Here is a 20609-nt window from a genome sequence, read left to right as displayed (position 1 = left end):
GCAGGGCAACAGGCCTCCAGTTCTTAATGTCACACAGGTCCCCTTTCTTAGGCAGCAGGGTGACAACAGCTCTCCTGCAGCTCAGTGGCAGGTCCCCCTGCTCCAGACTTTCCAAATATACATCCAGCAGGTCAGGTCCCAGCACAGCCCAGAAGGCACGATAGAATTCAGCCGGCAGGCCATCGAGGCCAGGGGTCTTGCCATTGCTCAAGCCACTGAGTGCAGTGGAGAGCTCCTACAGGGACAGAGGCCTCTCTAGCCCTGCCCTCTCCTCTTCGGGGACCTGTGGAAGGTCTTCAAGGAACCATGTTCTTTTGTAACACACTGTTTATATTTAAGCTTTTGCAAATGTTCATGCATTCCTGTTCTGCACTATGTCTGGTTCAGGTGCATCATCGACCTACAGAAGAACCAGCAGTACCTTTCTATGGGAAAAACTGAAAATACATGTTCAACCCATTATTACTACCAGCCTAAGCCAGAGTGGACCCGGTTTACACAGTCCAAATCCACATCCCTGCAATGATCCCTTTATATAGACAAACTGCATACACAATCATCCACTCTACACACAGAAATAATCTTATTACTGAAATTGTATGAGGGAGCCAGAGCCTATCACAGAAATCCATGGGCACAAAGCAGGGTACAATCTGGATGGGACACGACTGTGGGAGGAAACCGGAGCAGCTGGAGGAAACCCATGTAAACACAAAGAGAATATAAAAACCTCACACAGATAGCATCCTGAAACTCAATCCAGGGTCCCAGTGCTGTTGGGCAGCAATACTAACCAGTGTGCTACCATGCTGTCTTCCTAGGAATTAACTGCACAAAATAAAAAACTTACATGTACTGTATGCAAAATCCAATTTTATTAAGACAAAATGTGCATAACAAACCAACAGAACTAATTATATATTTAAGACAATCTTTTTTAATTCTAGAGATTAGAAACAAACTCATACTCATCCAATTACACACTGTCCAGACCCAGAGCAGGAGAGAGACCTGTCTCTACCCTCCACATATACTAGAGCACAATGGAAACACAGTCCTTCACACAGTCTGCTCAGAGGGGTTTGATCAGTAGGTCTGCAGACTGTGGTGTTTGATGAACATCTGGAGGAGCTTGTTCTGTCTCTTTAAAGATAAGGAATTCTGCCACCTTGCTCCGCTCAAGAATCTTCTTCAATGTTAGGCTTATATTGACCAGGTACTGTAAGAACAAAAAAAATCACAATGAATGGATCTAAAAATTGAACTCTTGCAGATTGTCATTGTTTTATTATTATTGTTATTCATTTAAGGATTTGTGCATGACAGTGTTTATGGCTAATAATATTAATGCTTAAATCATATTACATTATGTCAGAGTACATGTATTCAGAAGCCACTGTCATAACTCTTCCAACAGACACTAAAACCAGGGACTGGACAAATGGAAATGTAGTGCCAGTCCACGTGATGGATAACAAAACTGAACCAAGCAATTATAGACCAATAAAGTCTGATTTTTATTACACGGAAGGCCAAATTATAAAAACTAAACTAGAGGATCACATACATGGAAAAGTCAACAGGGATTTAGAGAAGGTAGGTCTTACATAACCAAGCTTGGTGATATGATACCGTGTATTTACATTTTCAGAAGATTTTTAATAAAGTTCAATATAAAATATTAATTCATAAAATACAGGCAAAGAGAATGTGTGTTTGTATTGAGAATTATTAAATAAATAGAGAAAGGAAATAAGATAATAGTCAAACTGCAGTGATGTAATTATTGGAATACCACAGAGATCTGTACTAGGACCACTGCTCTTTTTAATTAATACCAATGAGCTCTTCATGATACCAAATTAGTTGGATTAGCAAACACTGTGGAATCATCAAACAAAATTATAAAATATTAGATAGAAATTAATGGACAAACACCTGGCAGATTATGTTTGTTTGTTGTTATGTTTGGCAGATACCGTTATGAAGAGAATGACTGAGCCAGATGGACAACAGACAAGAGAAAGAAAGGGACAAAGTAAAAGATGAGCAAGAGAGTGAGGAGCAGGATTAAATATGTCAGACAAGGAAATGAGAGGGGAAGCTTTTCTTACAAGATCAAGTATCTTATATTTCTCATCACAGTTTTATTGCTGGGCAAGGTGAGACACACTGAGATGAGGAGGACTTTAGAAAGATGTGTCTGAGTGTGTAGCTCTGTGTGGAACTAAATCCCACTTGCTCTCAATCAAAATCATGATCCCACCTGCAATTTTGATCCATACCTCACTCGGATCAAAAGGGGAACTGCAGTCCCACAATTTTAGACTGGGTTTTAAATTTCTGTAACATAATAAACGGATAGTATCTCAAAATTTCTAATTTCAAATTAAGTACACAATCATGAACTCTATGGAAGTACTGCATGGTTGCCATGTTGTCGAAGGCAGATGAGAATCAGCTGGTCTCACCAAGGGCGAGAGCAAGATTTTGGGCAAATTGTGCCATAAACCCTGCCCTTCCTGCTCACTAGTCGCTGCAAGTGAACAAGAATGAAATGAAAATAAATATGAGTGTGTTTTAGATGGTTGGCAGGTTTCTTTTTTGCAATACTTAAAAGAATCTAAAACATGTTGTCTTGTACTGTATGTGTCGGTTAAATGAAAATATTTAGAATTAACATAGTAGCAAAATTCACTTGGTCTAAGGCATGCCTCATTCTGAATCACAGACAATGATGGCAATATGGCACTACACATACATTGACACTTCATCTGTTTTGTGATATAAATTGGAGATTGTTATGATACGGTATCTTGTACTTGGTAGTTTCCTTATGATTTGAAATGCACTCATCATTGCAGATTCATTATAATCCCAAAATGTAAAAAAAGCATCACAGTTCCACTTTAATATACAGATTCAGCCGATAAAAAGCGCAGAGTATGATGCGTCAAAACGCGGTGGGCGTGGCACATCATACTGCATGCAAATTAAAATATGATAATAGCATCCGGAAGAACCTTGAGATAAACAAATTGATACAGTAAATATTGCAAATCTAATTCACTTCCATAGCTACTTCCTTTCAGATGTATATAAAATATTAGAAAATAGGGAGGAATATAAGAGATAAGGGTAAGATTCAAATGGAAAGGGAGGCTGGCACTCCCATAGCAACTGAAGAATCTAAAAACATGAACATCTGCATAAATCCACTAATTTACCTTCCTGGAGAGAATCAGGTTAAAGCTGGACAGACCTAGTGTTCAAATCTAGAATAAATTTCAAGAAGAAAATTACCTACAGAATTAAAAATCTATAGCATATACAGTATATATTTTAAAAAAACGGGAAAGGTTGTGTTTTGAGCCTCTCAGTAATCATATGTTTACAAAGAGCCCAAAGACAAGAACGTGTATCAAATTAGACAAAAAATACTTTTATATGTCACCCTTCTTTTTTTTTGTATTTTCTAGGTGTTACATTTTGATGCATGTGAAAAATGGAATGCTGTGAGTCTTAACATATCTAAATAAAACAATAAAAATAAATCACCAGTGTTCACTTACTTCAGTGTTGTTAATTTACAGTTGGGATCCCACTGAGCTGCAGACAGCAGTTTCACTCCTGAATGCCCCAGGTTATTGCCAATCAGATCCAGCTCTGTCAGACTGGAGTGTTGAGACTGAAGAGCAGAGGCCAGATCTTCACAACATCTCTCTGTTAGTTCACATCTCCACATCCTGGAGACAAAAAGACAGGAGCACAGCTGAACATCTGCACAGCTCATCCACATCCTTATTTCCAAGTCTTCACTACAACACTCAGCTCAGCAGTAATATAAAACATCATGGCATTATCCATCTCAGAGTGTCCATGGATGAGGATGATGAAGATAACTGCTGCATCAAATTTTGGGCTCCAGAAAGAAGAAGAAAGATTAGAAAAAACTGCCAGGAAGGGAGACAGTGGGAAACAGGGAGACACATGAAGCTACAATGGTTGGAATAGGGAAATAGAATGAGAGAGACTTTGACTTTTAACCATAATAGAAATTGCTTCACATTTTATGGCATTTTGTTAAAGTTATAGCTTTGGTTGTTATTCTTCACATGGTTGAATTCATACAAAATGTAAATTAACAACACTAGAGAAAGAGAACTGGAGATTTTGATTGTTATTTGAAGATGTGTTGAGGAAAACAACATTCTCTTTTGAAGAAAATAAAGAATTTAAACAAAAACAAGCAAGGTTATAACTATAACAACACAAAATCAAAATGTGAAGCAATAAACAATCTTAATCATAATTTGGCAGAGGAATCGACCGTGTGACTGCATCCACTTTGTATGAGTCATGAAACTGAACTTCAGTACAAAACAGCAGGTCAAGAGAGAGCAAGTCTGTATGAACCAGAATTCTGCCTCAGACTTTGTCTGCCACAGGGGAAATCTTTAGACTTGGGATCCATCTGTACATTTCATTTGAATAACATTAATATTAATACAGTTGGACTCCATTGTCAATAGAGTACTGTACAGATGCAGCCATTCAAAATGGGTGGGGTATTTCGCGGCATACCCCGGTGGGCGTGTCGCGGTATCACGCGGTGTCACGCGGTGTCACGCAGTATCACACGGTTAATCGCGCGTCATTTGACGTCATGCCGGAAACTATCCGGCGTCACCTTGTAAAACCGCCAGGGAGAGCTTAACCTCTCATGTACAGCATTTGAGCTTTTAATTTTGAACTGTGTATTACAGCATGTTAATCATCAGTCATTAAAATGTTGGTATATTTTATGAAAGCAAGATTGCTCAGTTGGACAAAAGTACACAACCTGCCTTTATCAAAAATATTTATGCATCAAAGCCTTTACCGAAGATATTACTAATAGTATTAATAATGGATGACTTTGGACAAGCTGTATACTCAAAGTATAATTTCTTTAGCACATTTGTACAAGCACTTGGAATTTGTCCAAGCCATACTTTGTCAGGCATTTTGTTTTACTTCAACGGGCATAAAAACTTCCTTGCTTTTAACAGGGCGTTTCATAATTTCTAACTACGAAAATGATTTAAAATGCGACACTTATCATTCAACTAGAGCTCAAAATATCACAAGGATCCTCAAGAGCACAGCAAAGACTGTATTAAAAGGTACTTGTATGTATCAACGCTTTGTTTTCCGTATACCAGATTTTATGGAACCACTTCATTAAGTGTAAACTCAAAGTATTGCCCTGGTCAACATTCTTTTTTTCATTGACCGTCTTTGTAAAAGTAACACCACAGCATTTCGCAATCACGCATTTGTTTCCAATCATGCAAAGTACAGTAATTTTTGAGAATCGATTCACCATGCCTTTCACATGCTCATAAAAGAGATTGATTTAGGAACATAAACATATTACCGTAGGAAAACTGTACTGTATACAGTATGTATATGTATATTTAATGTCTTAACTGTGCCCATTTAAGTATTGAATATTCATATGGAATTTTACCACTGAAGGGAAATCTTAGTAGCTGAGCATAAAAAGAATAGGAGCATACTGCAATGCGTGTGAAGGCCATAAACGATATTAATTTTGGAACATAAACATACAGTATATGGCTGGTCTCGGTACTTTAAAGAAAACATACACGAAACATGGTTTCATTGTGACCAGAATCGGTCTTGAGATATTTTTAACTTGATTTACAGTATTTGAGAGGTATGTCTTTACACCGATACTACAGTACGTAAATACTGCTCACGTATATGTTTCTAGGTTTATATTATGCATTTCATACGGTCAAATTACTTTTGAGCAACTAATAAGAAGCGCGAAACGGTATGCCCAGGGCGTTTTAGTTTCGTTTTGTGCTGGGACTCTGCTTTAACAATGTCGCCGTGGATTGATTAGAGATATCAAGTACATACAAGTCATTTTTTAAATGTTGTAGTTCGTCTTGTAAAAATGTTACGAGTACATCATCTGTCAACAATTACACAGGTTCTGTTTCCATATTGCGGATTTTGGTTACGTAATATTATTTTCTAAATTTCACATGAATATATGATTTGGGCAAACAGAGCCGCAAAGAAGTACATTATGGGTTGTTGTTTTTTTTTTGCAGTTTTATCTAGAACAAGCGATGCTTAAACCTTTGTCTGATTCTTGTGAAACTATCCACACGACAGTTACAGTACCTAGGAGTTTACTTCAGTGATGTCACTGATGGGATGTTTCTAAAAATCCATCCTCTGTAAAACGTCTTCTCTAGTTGTCCTGCATATGTATTCGCTAATGAAGCTGTGTGTTCTGAGCCTGGATCTCTACATTTCTGTATGAAGCAGCTTAGAGGGCTAAAGACAGCTTGTGTTTAAATTGAGTGTAAGGTACAGATGCAGCCATTCAAAGTGCGTGGTACAGACACCGCGGTACAGATACCGCAGGTAAGATGACACGCGATACCGCGGTGCGTGATTGGTTGACCGACAGGGGCACTCGTGGTCCGTTGGTCTGTCGTAGAAAGACTTACTGTACTGTAAACGTCTTTACTGTGCCCATTGTAGATATTGAATTTTACCACTGAAGGGAAATCTTAGTAGCTGAGCATAAAAAGAATAGGAGCATACTGTAACGCGTGTGAAGGCCATAAACGATATTAATTTTGGAACGTAAACATACAGTATATGGCTGGTCTTGGTACTTTAAAGAAAAAAATACACACCAGTATTCCATTTCTCCCTAAACATTGTAAGCTTCGAAGTCTTTAACTAACGTGATACCGGAGTCAACAAGCATACTTTTAGAATTTGATTAAAAGGGAATATAATATGGAATCGCGTATCTAAAGAATTTAATAACGGTATGATTATATCCGTATACTGCGGCAGGGCTGTGTAGGGCTGTTTCGCCTACCTGATCATGCGAGCTGTCTTGTAGCCTACTGGTCTAGGTGCGTGATTACCAACTGGCAGGTTGTGTGTTCGAATCCAGCTGGTGTTGGACTTTTCATTTTTATTTATTTATTTTTTAATCGCGTAACATAAACATATTACCGTATGCAAATTGTACTGTATACAGTATGTATATGTATATTTGATGTCTTAACTGTGCCCGTTTAATTGAATTAAAAAAAAAATATTTAACACGAACATTAAGCTGTTTACATCTTCCGCCTGAGAACAGTCACCCGTTGCTACCCAACGCAGAATGGTGATTGGCTGACACTATCTGACACCCCTCTGATTGGAGAAAAAAGACGTGCTGGCGTGCTATACACACTACCAGGAAGAGGATTTCTTTCTATTCAAAACGTGTATTTTAAAAGTTTAAAAAGTAAAAACCTTACAGCGTACACAGATTTCTAAACTGATCAGGATCGTTATCTTTGTCTTATGCATAATAATGTTCACCGCTCTGTCCAGCAAATTAATAATAAACTTTATTTTATATAGCGTTTTAAACGAATAAGTAATTAGATTGCTCATAAACCTAATCACTTGCTTTTTCTTTTTATTTAGGCTCAGATTTCAACTATAGATCGTATTATTAATAACCACAATAACAACCAACCAACAAAAACAACCATATAAACATAATGGTGGTGCTGGACCTTCCAGTTTTATTTATTTATTTTTTAATCGCGTAACATAAACATATTACCGTATGCAAACTGTACTGTATACAATATGTATATGTATATTTAATGTCTTAACTGTGCCCGTTTAAGTATTGAATATTCATATCTAATTTTACCACTGAAGGGAAATCTTAACATAAACATACAGTATATGGCTGGTCTCGGTACTTTAAAGAAAAAAATACACACCGGTTCCATTCCATTTCCATACACATTCCATTTCTCCCTAAACAGCTTCGAAGTCTTTAACTAACGTGATACCGGAGTCAACAAGCATACTTTTAGAATTTGATTAAAAGGGAATATAATATGGAATCGCGTATCTCAAGAAATTAATAACGATATAATTATATTCATGTTGCAAAAGAACTGCAACGGACATAAAAACTCCCTTGCATGGTTTCATTACGACCAGAATCGGTCTTGAGATATTTTTAACTTGATTTACAGTATTTGAGAGGTATGTCTTAACACCGATACTACAGTGCTTAAGTACTGCTCACGTATATGTTTCTAGGTTTATATTATGCATTTCATACGGTCAAATTACTTTTGAGCAATAGGAAGCGAGAAACGGTATGCGTTTTACTTTCGTTTTGTGCTGGGACCCGTGGATTGATTAGAGATATCAAGTACATACAAGTCATTTTTTAAATGTTGTAGTTCGTCTTGAAAAAATGTTACGAGTACATCATCTATCAACAATTACACAGGTTCTGTTTCCATATTGCGGATTTTGGTTACGTAATATTATTTTCTAGATTTCACGTTGTGAATATGATGGGATGTCTGATGGGATGTTTCTAAAAATCCATCCTCTGTAAAACGTCTTCTCTAGTTGTCCTGCATATGTATTCGCTAATGAAGCTAAGTGTTCTGAGCCTAGATCTCTACATTTCTGTATGAACCAGCTTAGAGGGCTAAAGACAGCTTGTGTTTAAATTGAGTGTAAGGCAATTTATGCTTCTAAAGTCATGGTCAGCATTTATCTTTGTACAGTGCTGTAAACTTGTTCTGTGCCAAGTCACATTATTTTATAGCGTTTTTAAAGCGTTATCAAATACGGTGTTACTGTAGTTTACTGAGTCCCATGTCACATGGTCTGTGATTGAAACCTGTAAAACTGGTTTAATTCGTCACAGCCAGCACTCTTCAGGTGTGAGGGTCTTCTGCTCAGAATGAAACGCTAAAATGTTTGTGTATATTCTAATGGTAGTGGGGGCGGGGTGTGTGGGAACAGGTTTGGTTGAAACATTTTCTCTGAAAGCATTTTCTTCTTGTAACCGATCTTGTTACAGCATGTTACAGTTTACTATTATTAACCATATTAATTTTAAGTGCTTAATGTAAAATCTTGTAAAAATATATTTTCATTGTTCAAATATACATTAAGTCTGACTATCATATAATAAGTTAAATACAAAACTAAAGAAAAAATAGGGTTAAATATAATTCAAAATATTTTGCTAACAATGTTAACTGTTTATGAATAATAAAATGTATTAACTAAGGAGTAGGATGGCACAGTTGTTAGTATGTTTTTTGTTTTTTTTTAACCCAATCTCCGGGAAACCATTAGTACGATGGTGAATCGGAGATTCTCAACCCTTGCTGCGTACGACTGGAAAAGAATTCGTGATCGGATCAACGAAATGCTTCGTAGGAGGAGGCGGTCTTTTCCTCTTGTCTAACAGTCTGTCCACAAACAAAACATTCCTGTTAGACAAGAGGAATTGAAAAAAAAACAATGTTGTCAATGAAAACCGGTGTGTGTGTCTCTTCCTGCTGGATGTCCCTCTCACAAACTGCTGAATGAATAAAATAATTTTATTGAAAACGAGTTTGCGATTGTCTGGTCTTTAAATTCTGGAGATACGCGATTCCATATTATATTCCCTTTTAATCAAATTCTAAAAGTATGCTTGTTGACTCCGGTATCGCGTTAGTTAAAGACCTCGATGCTTAAAATGTTTAGGGAGAAATGGAATACTGGTGTGTATGTTTTCTTTAAAGTACCGAGACCAGCCATATACTGTATGTTTAAGTTCCAAAATTAATATCGTTTATGGGCTTCACACGCGTTGCAGTATGCTCAGGCACTAAGTAAAAGGAGATGCTTCGTATTGCTTGACTAATTATAAAAACTAAGTTATAAATGCAGACGCTCTCTCGGTGACGCACCGGGTGTAAATATCAAAGTATACATTCCCAACAAGAATGGTACCCATCTGTCACGCAAATAAAACACCTTGAATTGAATTGAATTGAGGGAGATAGGGGGGACAAATGTACTGTAGACAGGCCTCAAGGCAAATAAGATACTTATGGGTACGCAGGCATTCAAGACGGCAACATACAAAACGTTTGCACATACTGAGTTAAGTTATTACTTGGTTTTCAAAGTGCAATGAAATACAATATTGTTGTTGCTGCTGTTCTGGTTGTTTTTATCCCGTAAAGCGTTTTGAGAAGCCACCTTTAAAGACGATATATGTTGTAGAACCGCTGATTCTTATGGAATGTGTTCCGCAGGAGATTCAAATTTTTATTTATTTTTTAATCGCGTATCTAAGGAAGTCTCAGTATAACTTTGTTCATGAACAAACAGTGGCATGTTACATTGTCATTGTTTTTTTTTAACAAGGCTCGCCAGCTAATGTGAATCGAAACCTGTCTTGCTAGCTTTTAAAGTCGTGCATGTGTAAACGACAATTGAAAAAGAGAAAAAAAGACCTGACTGACAAGCCGATACATACTCTTAGAGTTTGATTAATAGGGAATATAATACGAAAAAACCGTAAGGGACTTAAAAGCTAAAGGAGATGCTTCATATTGCTTGACTAATTATAAAAGCTAAGTTATAAATGCAGACGCTCTCTCGGTGACGCGCCGGGTGTAAATATCAAAGTATACATTCCCAACAAGAATGGTACCCATCTGTCATGCAAATAAAACACCTTGAATTGAATTGAATTGAGGGAGATAGGGGGACAAATATACTGTAGACAGGCCTCAAGGCAAATAAGATACTTATGGGTACGCAGGCATTCAAGACAGCAACATACAAAACGTTTGCACGTACTGAGTTAAGTTATTACTTGGTTTTCAAAGTGCAATGAAATACAATATTGTTGTTGCTGCTGTTCTGGTTGTTTTTATCCCGTAAAGCGTTTTGAGAAGCCACCTTTAAAGGCGATATATGTTGTAGAACCGCTGATTCTTATGGAATGTGTTCCGCAGGAGATTCAAATTTTTATTTATTTTTTAATCGCGTATCTAAGGAAGTCTCAGTATAACTTTGTTCATGAACAAACAGTGGCATGTTACATTGTCATTGTTTTTTTTAACAAGGCTCGCCAGCTAATGTGAATCGAAACCTGTCTTGCTAGCTTTTAAAGTCGTGCATGTGTAAACGACAATTGAAAAAGAGAAAAAAAGACCTGACTGACAAGCCGATACATACTCTTAGAGTTTGATTAATAGGGTATATAATACGAAAAAACCGTAAGGGACTTAAAAGCTAAAGGAGATGCTTCGTATTGCTTGACTAATTTTAAAAACTAAGTTATAAATATAAAAATTGCAGGCGCTGCTCTGGTGCGTCGGCTCCTACACAGTGCCTGTCTGCCGTAAGCGTTACAATATACATACAGTACCCAACACTGCTTGTACCCATCTGTCATGCAAATAAAACACCTTGAATTGAATTGAATTGAGGGGAGAAGGGGGGGATACTAAAGCCAATACTGGCTCAATGGGCTTTGACGTGCTAATGCGTTGGTTTAACGGTCCGGGTGTGGCAGGCTTCCGATGTCAACTCGACTCGATTAGAAGACAATGAACGTATTTTAGCCCTAAATGAATTAATAGCAAACATGGTTTACATAAAATACATTTTTCCAAGAAAGTTTATAATAATACGATCTATAGTTGAAATCTGAGCCTACTTTAAAAATAAAGGAAAAGCATTTTCAGAGAGCAATCACGCTGTGTTTATGTAGAAAAAGTGATTAGGTTTATGAGCAATCTAATTACCTATTCGCTTAAAACGCTATATAAAATAAAGTTTATTTAGAGATGAATGATCAGTGTCGCAGTTTAAATAATGTGAGTCAGGAAACTAACACAGCGCCACCGGATTTAATAACGCAATAAAAACGCTATAAAATAATGTGACACAGTACAGCACAGTACAACAATACTGACCATGACTTTAGAAGCATAAATTACCTTACACTCAATTTAAACACAAGCTGTCTTTCTGTATGAACCTCTAAGCTGGTTCATACAGAAAATGTAGAAATGCATTAGCCTGATCATGATTAAAAAACACATAATTAAACACGCGTTTGCGATTTAAATCAGAACACGATTTAAATCAATATAAATGTTTATATTGTAATGCATACTGTCCAGCCTCCATTTCTCTATACAAATTTACTGTTGCACACACACACACAATAGAAGCAGGAACCGCTGTCAGAAGGGAAGATATGTTCAAAATATCGCAAATATCGATCATGTTGCGATATTTTGAAATATAAAAGTCAATTGATTGTCCATAATATCGCTTACCTATTTTTTCGAAGAAATGTTTGTTAAAATAGAAGTCCAGCACCAGCTGGATTCGAACACACAACCTGCCAGTTGGTAGTCACACACCTAGACCAGTAGGCTACAAGACAGCTCGCATAATGAGGCAGGCGAAACAGCCCTACACAGACCTGCCGCAGTACACGGATATAATCATACCGTTATTAAATTCTTTAGATACGCGATTCCATATTATATTCCCTTTTAATCAAATTCTAAAAGTATGCTTGTTGACTCCGGTATCACGTTAGTTAAAGACTTCGAAGCTTACAATGTTTAGGGAGAAATGGAATACCGGTGTGTATTTTTCCTTGTGATATTTTAAGCTCTAGTTGAATGATAGGTGTCGCATTTTAAATCATTTTCGTAGCTAGAAATTATGAAACGCCCTGTTAAAAGCAAGGAAGTTTTTATGCCCCGTTGAAGTAAAACAAAATGCCTGACAAAGTATGGCTTGGACAGATTCCAAGTGCTTGTACAAATGTGCTAAAGAAATTATACTTTGAGTATACAGCTTGTCCAAAGTCATCCATTATTAATACTATTAGTAATATCTTCAGTAAAGGCTTTGATGCATAAATATTTCTGATAAAGGTAGGTTGTGTACTTCTGTCCAACTGAGCAATCTTGCTTTCATAATATATACCAACATTTTAATGACTGATGATTAACATGCTGTAATACACAGTTCAAAATTAAAGGCTCAAATGCTGTACATGAGAGGTTAAGCTCCCCCTGGCGGTTTTACAAGGCGACGCCGGATAGTTAGTCACGTGACACATGTGAAAAGCGTGATACCGCGTGATACTGTGACACACCCACCGGGGTATGCCGCGACATACCTCACCCATTTTGAATGGCTGCATCTGTAATTTATGCTTCTAAAGTCATGGTCAGCATTTATTATTGTACTGTGCTGTAAACTTGTTCTGTGCCTAGTCACATTATTTTATAGCGTTTTTATAGCGTTATCAAATCTGGTGGCGCTGTGTGTTAGTTTCCTGACTCCCATGTCACATGGTCTGTGATTGAATCTCATGGAACTATGACTTTATTTTTTAACAAACATTTCTTTGAAAAAATGAAACGTTTCCCTTGGTCAGAGATTAAATAAAACCTCACTCGCACCAAACAAATTTATATTTCTAAATATCACAACATGATCGAATTTAAGTCTTTTTAATAATGAATAGTCACCTATGCATTACAAAATAAACATTTATATTGATTTGAATCGCGTTTTGATTTAAATCGTAAACGCGTGTTTAAATATATGTGTTTAAAGGCGATATACTGTATAAAAGCGCTGATTCTTATGGAGTGTGTTCCGCTGGGGATTCAAAAAAATTATTTTTTTTAATCGCGTATCTAAGGAAAATTGCAGTATAACTTTGTTCATGCACAAACAGTGGCATGTTACATTATAATGTCGGTGTCTCCTCTTGCCAGAAAGCTCTAAATTGCATTTTGAGTGCGGTTTTTGACTTTTTCTAAATTGCAACCCATAAATAAAGCTGATAAAGCTTAGACTAACTGTATTCTAAACTGTATTACAACAGCACATTGGACAATGCAACGTAAATTGCAAAAATGCACTTGGAATCTGTCCAAGCCCTCCTACGAAAATTATTTAAACTGCGACACTGATCATTCATCTCTAAATAAACTTTATTTTATATAGCGTTTTAAGCGAATAGGTAATTAGATTGCTCATAAACCTAATCGCTTTTTCTACATAAACACAGCGTGATTGCTCTCTGAAAATGCTTTTCCTTTATATTTAGGCTCAGATTTCAACTATAGATCGTATTATTATAAACTTTCTTGGAAAAATGTCTTTTATGTAAACCATGTTTGCTATTAATTCATTTAGGGCTAAAATACGTTCATTGTCTTCCAATCGAGTCGAGTTGACATTGGAAGCTTGCCACTCCCGGACTGTTACACCAACGCATTAGCATGTTAAAGCGATTTCATTGAGGAGCCCAGCTACCAGTTAACACTATACTTCCTACTTTGAAAATACCTGTGAAACCGGTTTAATTCGTCACAGCCAGCACTCCGGCAGAGAGGGGGTTGTACTCATAAAGTAGAAGCAGGCGAGATTTCCAGCGAAAGACACCCCCCCCAAAAAAAAAAAACCCAGTAAACAGTATTGCTTTATGTTGAAAATTGAGGTGGATCTTGTTTATGATAAAGAGGATAAACTGGGATGGGAGGAGGGTTTGGTTTTGCATAAGGGGCGGGATTATGATACTTGGAGGAATTTGCGAGAGTATAATGGTTTGATATATTTGATTTTGTATTGTGGTCGTTATCTATGTTTTTGGTTGGTATTATGTTTATATGGTTGTTTTTGTTGGTTGGTTGTTATTATGGTTATTAATAATACAATCTATAGTTGAAATTAGAGCCTAAATAAAAAGAAAAAGCAAGTGATTAGGTTTATGAGCAATCTAATTACTTATTCGTTTAAAACGCTATATAAAATAAAGTTTATTATTAATTTGCTGGACAGAGCGGTGAACATTATTATGCATAAGACGTAGATAACGATCCTGATCAGTTTAGAAATCTGTGTACGCTGTAAGGTTTTTACTTCTTAAACTTTTAAAATACACGTTTCGAATAGAAAGAAATCCTCTTCCTGGTACAGTCGCATGAAGAGAGAGGCGATACAGCCCTACACAGCCCTGTCACAGTACACGAATATAATCATATCATTATTAAATTCTTTAGATACGCGATTCCATATTATATTAGCAGAAAAGCTTAAAACTACCACTTTTTCACACGCTATTTCACGTTAGTTAAATTTAATTTATTTATATATTATATATTTATATCTCTGACCAAGGGAAACGTCTCATTTTTTCAAAGAAATGTTTGTTTGTTGATTGTTATCAAAAATGACTTAGAATTGATCATGTTGTGATATTTTGAAATATAAAAGTCAATTGATTGTCCATAATATCGCTATTCTATTTTTTCGAAGAAATGTTTGTTAAAAGAAGAGTCCAGCACCAGCTGGATTGGAACACACAACCTGTGAGCTAGCAGTCGGGCACGTAGACCAGTAGGCTACAAGGGAAGTCACATGAAGAGTGAGGCGAAACAGCCCTACACAGCCCTGTCGCAGCACACGTATGTAATCATATCGTTATTAAATTCTTTAGATACGCGATTCCATATTATATTCCCTATTAATCAAATTCTAAAAGTATGCTTGTTGACTCCGGTATCTCTTTAGTTAAAGACTTCGATGCTTAAAATGTTTAGGGAGAAATGGAATACTGGTGTGTATTTTTTACTTTAAAGTACCAAGACCAGCCATATACAGTACTGTATGTTTATGTTCCAAAATTAATATCGTTTATGGCCTTCACACACGTTACAGTATACTCCTATTCTTTTTATGCTCAGCTACTAAGATTTCCCTTCAGTGGTAAAATTCAATATCTACAACGGGCACAGTAAAGACGTTTACTGTACTGTAAATCTTTCTACGACAGACCAACGGACCACGAGTGCCCCTGTCGGTCAACCAATCACATACCGCGGTACCCCGCGTCATCTTGCGTCATGATGCGCGACGCTGCAGCCAATTACCTCCGGTATGTGTCTGTACCGCTCACTTTGAATGGCTGCATCTGTACAGTAGTTCTGTTAAAATTACTATTATAATGTGTGAGAGAGAGTCAATTATGTTTGAAAAAACAAATTCACTTTATTATACCAAAAAAACACATGGAAGCAGAGGTGCACATTTGTATTCCAATTGGGAGGGGAAAGACAAAGAAAAGACCCCCCCCCCCCCTCCCGACAAACTAACCTACTAAAAAAAACAACTAGATAGGCTAGAACTGGAAAGGTGGTCGTACCTAACAATGAGGCATTATAGTACAAAAAAAAAGTCTTCTGCGTCTTACTCATATCTACATTAACCAAACCGAAAGCATAAAAGAAATCACACAACATGTCTTTCCCCCATCCCTATAACACACCACTCAACTAACCTCATTCACCGTCTACGATCTCTCAGTGTTCCCCCTTTTGCAGTCTCATTTTCCCCTTTTAAATGCTTCTTCCACATTTGATTAATACAGTATCTTAATTGGCAGCACCCAAAAAACAGAGAAAACAATTAGGGAAAAAAATAACTCTCCAACTGAGGACCATAACAACCATTGATATAGATTCCAGGTTAGTTAGAAAACTAACCATATTTCTCCATGATACTGTGACATCACGGTGGTAGTGACCCCCACAAACAGGCATGTCCACCACTCCAGACACACCCCTCACAGCCTGCTGGGGAATGTGTTCACATTTTTTGCAAGCCCTCTCCTTCAAGAATGGTGATGTGCTCACTCCCTCATCATGGCACAAGAGCATGGGGCACACATCCTCAGAGACCTCTGGGTCCCTGTCTCACAGACTCTCAGGCCCTGAGTCTCCAGCTCACTGACTCCACTGGCCTTTCTATCTGATGTCCTCTGAGATCATAATGTAGGTCCGTCACTGAGCCAAGCCCTTCTGTCGCAGATTCCTGGACTCACTGAGCCTCACCTCTCACACGCCCTCCGGCTGGTCCCTTTCAGGGAGATGGCACCCTCTGCTCCGAGTCACCACAAGCAGCTTCCTGCTCTTTCCCTGATCTGGAGCCTCCTGCTCCCACATGACACTCACTGGTCCCCTCACGGCCAGTCAGCACTCCGACTTCCAGGTCACCTCCAGCCTCTGACATCCTCACTTGAAGCCACCAGACTGTCTCACACACACAGTCTCCAGAGACTCACTCCCACACTCAGACCTCTCACATTAACAACCCAGAGTCTCTCTTCATCACATCCCACTCGTGCTGAGAATCAACACACTTTCTGTTATAAAAAACAAATACACAACCACCCTGGCTCCTCACTCTGATGCCACTCTGTGTATACGCTGCACAGGTCTGCCTTGTCAGTGTCACTGCCAGTAGCTCACTGATAATAATAATGGACATTTTCATAATTTTATTTTAATTTTATTTTTTATTTTGAAAGGCTAAGAAAACCTTGTCAGTTCAGTAACATCACCAATTGTACTGATGGAAATACAAATCAAGGCTACTATGTTTACAGAAAAAGTGAGAGAGGTGTGTGACAGCTGTGGTGTATGAAATGAGGGTGTGTGATATGCCTTCTTATTGCTCATACATTTCAGGCACCTCAAACCTCTCAAAAAGGCCACATACTGTATTGGAAGAAATTGTGGATTACAATGAAAAAAAAAGTGGATTGCAAACTCTGATCTTTAAGAAATTTATAACTGAGCTGCCAGAAGATAACATCTCTTTTACTATTTGCTTATAAAACTATGACTGTGTGTCTATAACTGCCAATAAGTATCTGTATAATTTTAGATTTTGAAAAGGTTTTGAGACCCATGGACCTGGCTTTATAAAACCTTCATGCAGAATGTGCTGTCTTTGTTCCCCCAGTTTCAGTAGAAGACACTGGAGTAGCACTGGAAAAGCACTGGAAAAAAATCTGGGTATTTTCATGAGCTACAACTTTAGAAAATTGACTTTTAAAGAATGACAATTAAACCCCATTGTTTTGTACCCAATTACAGTGTGGTGCCTAGTGGAAAGACATATTAAAATCAGACTACATGGGGCTCACACTGTCCAGTTTTTCATCAAAACTTGTATTTTATCTGATGGATGCCCATCTCTTTTTCTTCAATTGTTGAATAAGGGAAATAACATTTGCATCTGCCATTGTTAGGGATAATATACAAAATTTTTCATTCTTTGTTACTTCCCTCTGCTGTGTGTTTTTATGGGGTTACCTGGGACATGGAGCTCTGGGTCACCCCTTATGTAAGATAATAGATGCAGGGGACACAGCTTAGTGAATAGTGTCCTAATGTTACTCTTTGTTACTTGGATCCTGATATAAATCCTTAAGGATCTATAACAGCTGGAAATTGATGTGTCACTCATGGATACACTTCTCATTGGACACTATTTGGAATGATCTAAATTTTGCTTTGAGAAATCCCAATCACCAGTTGATCCTTTTTAACTTAATTCCTAGGACACATCTATTGTCTCAGAGTCAGGTTAAATTCATATTACTGATTCCCCAAAGTGCACACTGTGTTCCCAGGGAGTCACAGGCACATTCTCTCCTGTAGTATGGGAAAGCACTGATATTTTAGAGTTTTAAAGTTTTGGGGAAAGGTGTGTGCAACACTGTCCACAATGTTGAAGCAGAGTGCTCCTTACTCCCCTCTGGTCTTATTGCTGAATAACCACTTCTATACTGACTGAGCAGCACTACAGAAAAGGGTCTAGCTGGCATTACTGCTGTGAAGACAGTGATTGAGACAGATGGAGAACAGATGAGAAAGAAAGAGACAAAGTTAAAGAGGAACAAGAGAGTGAGGAGCGGGTTTAAACCTGCGAGAAACGGAAATGAGAGGGGAAGCTTTTCTTACAAGATCAGGCATCTTACATTTCTCATTACAGTTTTATTACGGGGAAGGTGAGACACAGTGGGATGAAGAAGACTGTAGAAAGATGTGTCTGAATATAGAGCACTGAGTGGAACTTTTCTTTCTATTTAATTCCCACTTGCTCCTAATCAAAATCATGACCCCATCTGCAATATTGAACCACACCTCACTCAGATGTCCCAAGCTCTCAGACAGGGTTTTAACTCTTGGTATCAAAGTAGTATTGCAAAATTCTGCAAATTTCAGTTCCAAATCATGAACTAAGTGAAAGTACTGCATGGTTGCCATGTTGGTGAAGGAAGACGAGAATCTGCTGGTCTCACCCCTGGCGAGAGCAAGAGTTTGCGAGGATTGTGATATAAAACTGGCCCTTCCTGCTCACTAGTCGATGTAAGCGAACAAGAAGCCAAAACTTGAAAATGAATATGAGTGTGTTTTAGTTGGTTGGCAGATTGTTCTTTTTTCCAATACCGTATGGCCTGTTTGCTGTGAAGATTAAAGATCTCTCCAAGCCCATTGTGTCTCATTTCACCTCTGACGGCCACGACCACTCTAATCTCTCCGTCTGTGTTCTCAAAGACGGTTTTCCGAACTCATACATCAGAAAGACTACCGAAACCAAAATGATTCTGCAGCTAGGATCACACCTTCTCCCTTCTCTTAACAACAGACTACTGTTCTTTTAAATTTTCTCCATTCATTGGAAGTTTCATTTCACACCTCTCTACACCTATTCTGACTTCACACCTCTTGATTGGCCTCTCTTTCTGTCCCCTGCTCTCGCCTCTGACTCCTCCTCCCTCCCAGCCTTTGTTCTCCCGCTACATTACCTTTGCCTACTGCCTTGTCTCTCTCACACCTGAAGAAGGCTCCACGGCCGAAACGAAATTTCAGCATGGAATAAACCTATTACTTATGACTATATATTATGTCCTTGGAAAGATTGGACATGCTGACATAACACTGATAAAAGTGTACATACAGTATACACGTACACTACACTACGGACAGTATATGTATGTGGTGTAAGTGTATATGAAGAAAGACACATCTTAATGTGCAAAGTTATTGGCAGGTGATGTTATAGGAATACCTGTAATTATTTGAAGAGGATTCAATCTAATAGACTCTTAGACTTATGGAGAACAGTAAACCCTAATGTTGAAGACTTGTCATGTTGTTCTACATCATGTGAAAAGCTTTCTAGCAGGATGTGACACAACTGAGGCTCCAGCATCTGCTGCACACTAAAACATAAACTAAGTTTAATCATAATCAGGTTATTTTCTAAAACTTACAAGCCACCTCCAATATCTTCTTAAACAAACCATGAGACTGGAACAGACAAAAAGTTTTCTTTCACCGTAGTACAGCATTTTTACTACAGATGCCGTTATCATAAACCAATAATAACAATGATCTCACACACCAAAATGCAACCTAAAAATCAAAAGCTGATGAAAACATATAAAATTAGACAATAATTAATAAGAATTGCTTACACTTATATCACTTTATGGACACTCCACTCAAAGCTCTTTAGAGATATTGGGGATCCCCTTCACCACCACCAATATACACCTCCATCTGGATGATGCACCAGTACGCTCACAACACACCAGCTCTCAGTGAGGAGGAGAACAGGGTGATGAAGCCAATTCAAGATGGGGAGTATTAGGAGGCTATGATAGGTAAAGTCCAATGGGAAATTTGGTCAAGATGCCAGGGTAATAACACTACTCTTCTCGAGAAACACCCGGTATTTTAATGACTACAGACAGACCTTGGTTTTACATCTCATTCAAAGGATAGAGCCTGTTTATAGTATAGTCTCCTCGTCACTATACTGGGGCATTAGAATACATACAGATT

At 37.8% G+C, this 20609-nt stretch overlaps 2 protein-coding genes across 20 annotated transcripts in view; one reads left to right on the top strand and one right to left on the bottom strand.

Annotated features, from left to right (window-relative positions):
- Positions 1-20609, top strand: part of LOC148647083 (NACHT, LRR and PYD domains-containing protein 3-like) — a 1669284-nt gene that overhangs the window by 406703 nt on the left and 1241972 nt on the right. The gene's annotated exons all lie outside the window — the stretch shown is intronic.
- Positions 1-20609, bottom strand: part of LOC148647098 (ribonuclease inhibitor-like) — a 465740-nt gene that overhangs the window by 439332 nt on the left and 5799 nt on the right. For all 3 annotated transcript variants that reach the window (XM_088609322.1, XM_088609323.1, XM_088609324.1), the window contains exon 3: positions 3573-3746. In XM_088609322.1, coding sequence (XP_088465448.1) covers positions 3573-3746 — 174 coding nt within the window. The remainder of the gene's footprint in view (positions 1-3572; positions 3747-20609) is intronic.

The sequence above is a fragment of the Lepisosteus platostomus genome, chromosome 16, assembly GCF_059453375.1.
Source record: "Lepisosteus platostomus isolate fLepPlt1 chromosome 16, fLepPlt1.hap1, whole genome shotgun sequence".
Lineage (NCBI taxonomy): Eukaryota > Metazoa > Chordata > Actinopteri > Semionotiformes > Lepisosteidae > Lepisosteus > Lepisosteus platostomus.
Note: the sequence above shows the minus strand (reverse complement) of the source record. Positions and strands in the feature narration are given on the sequence as shown.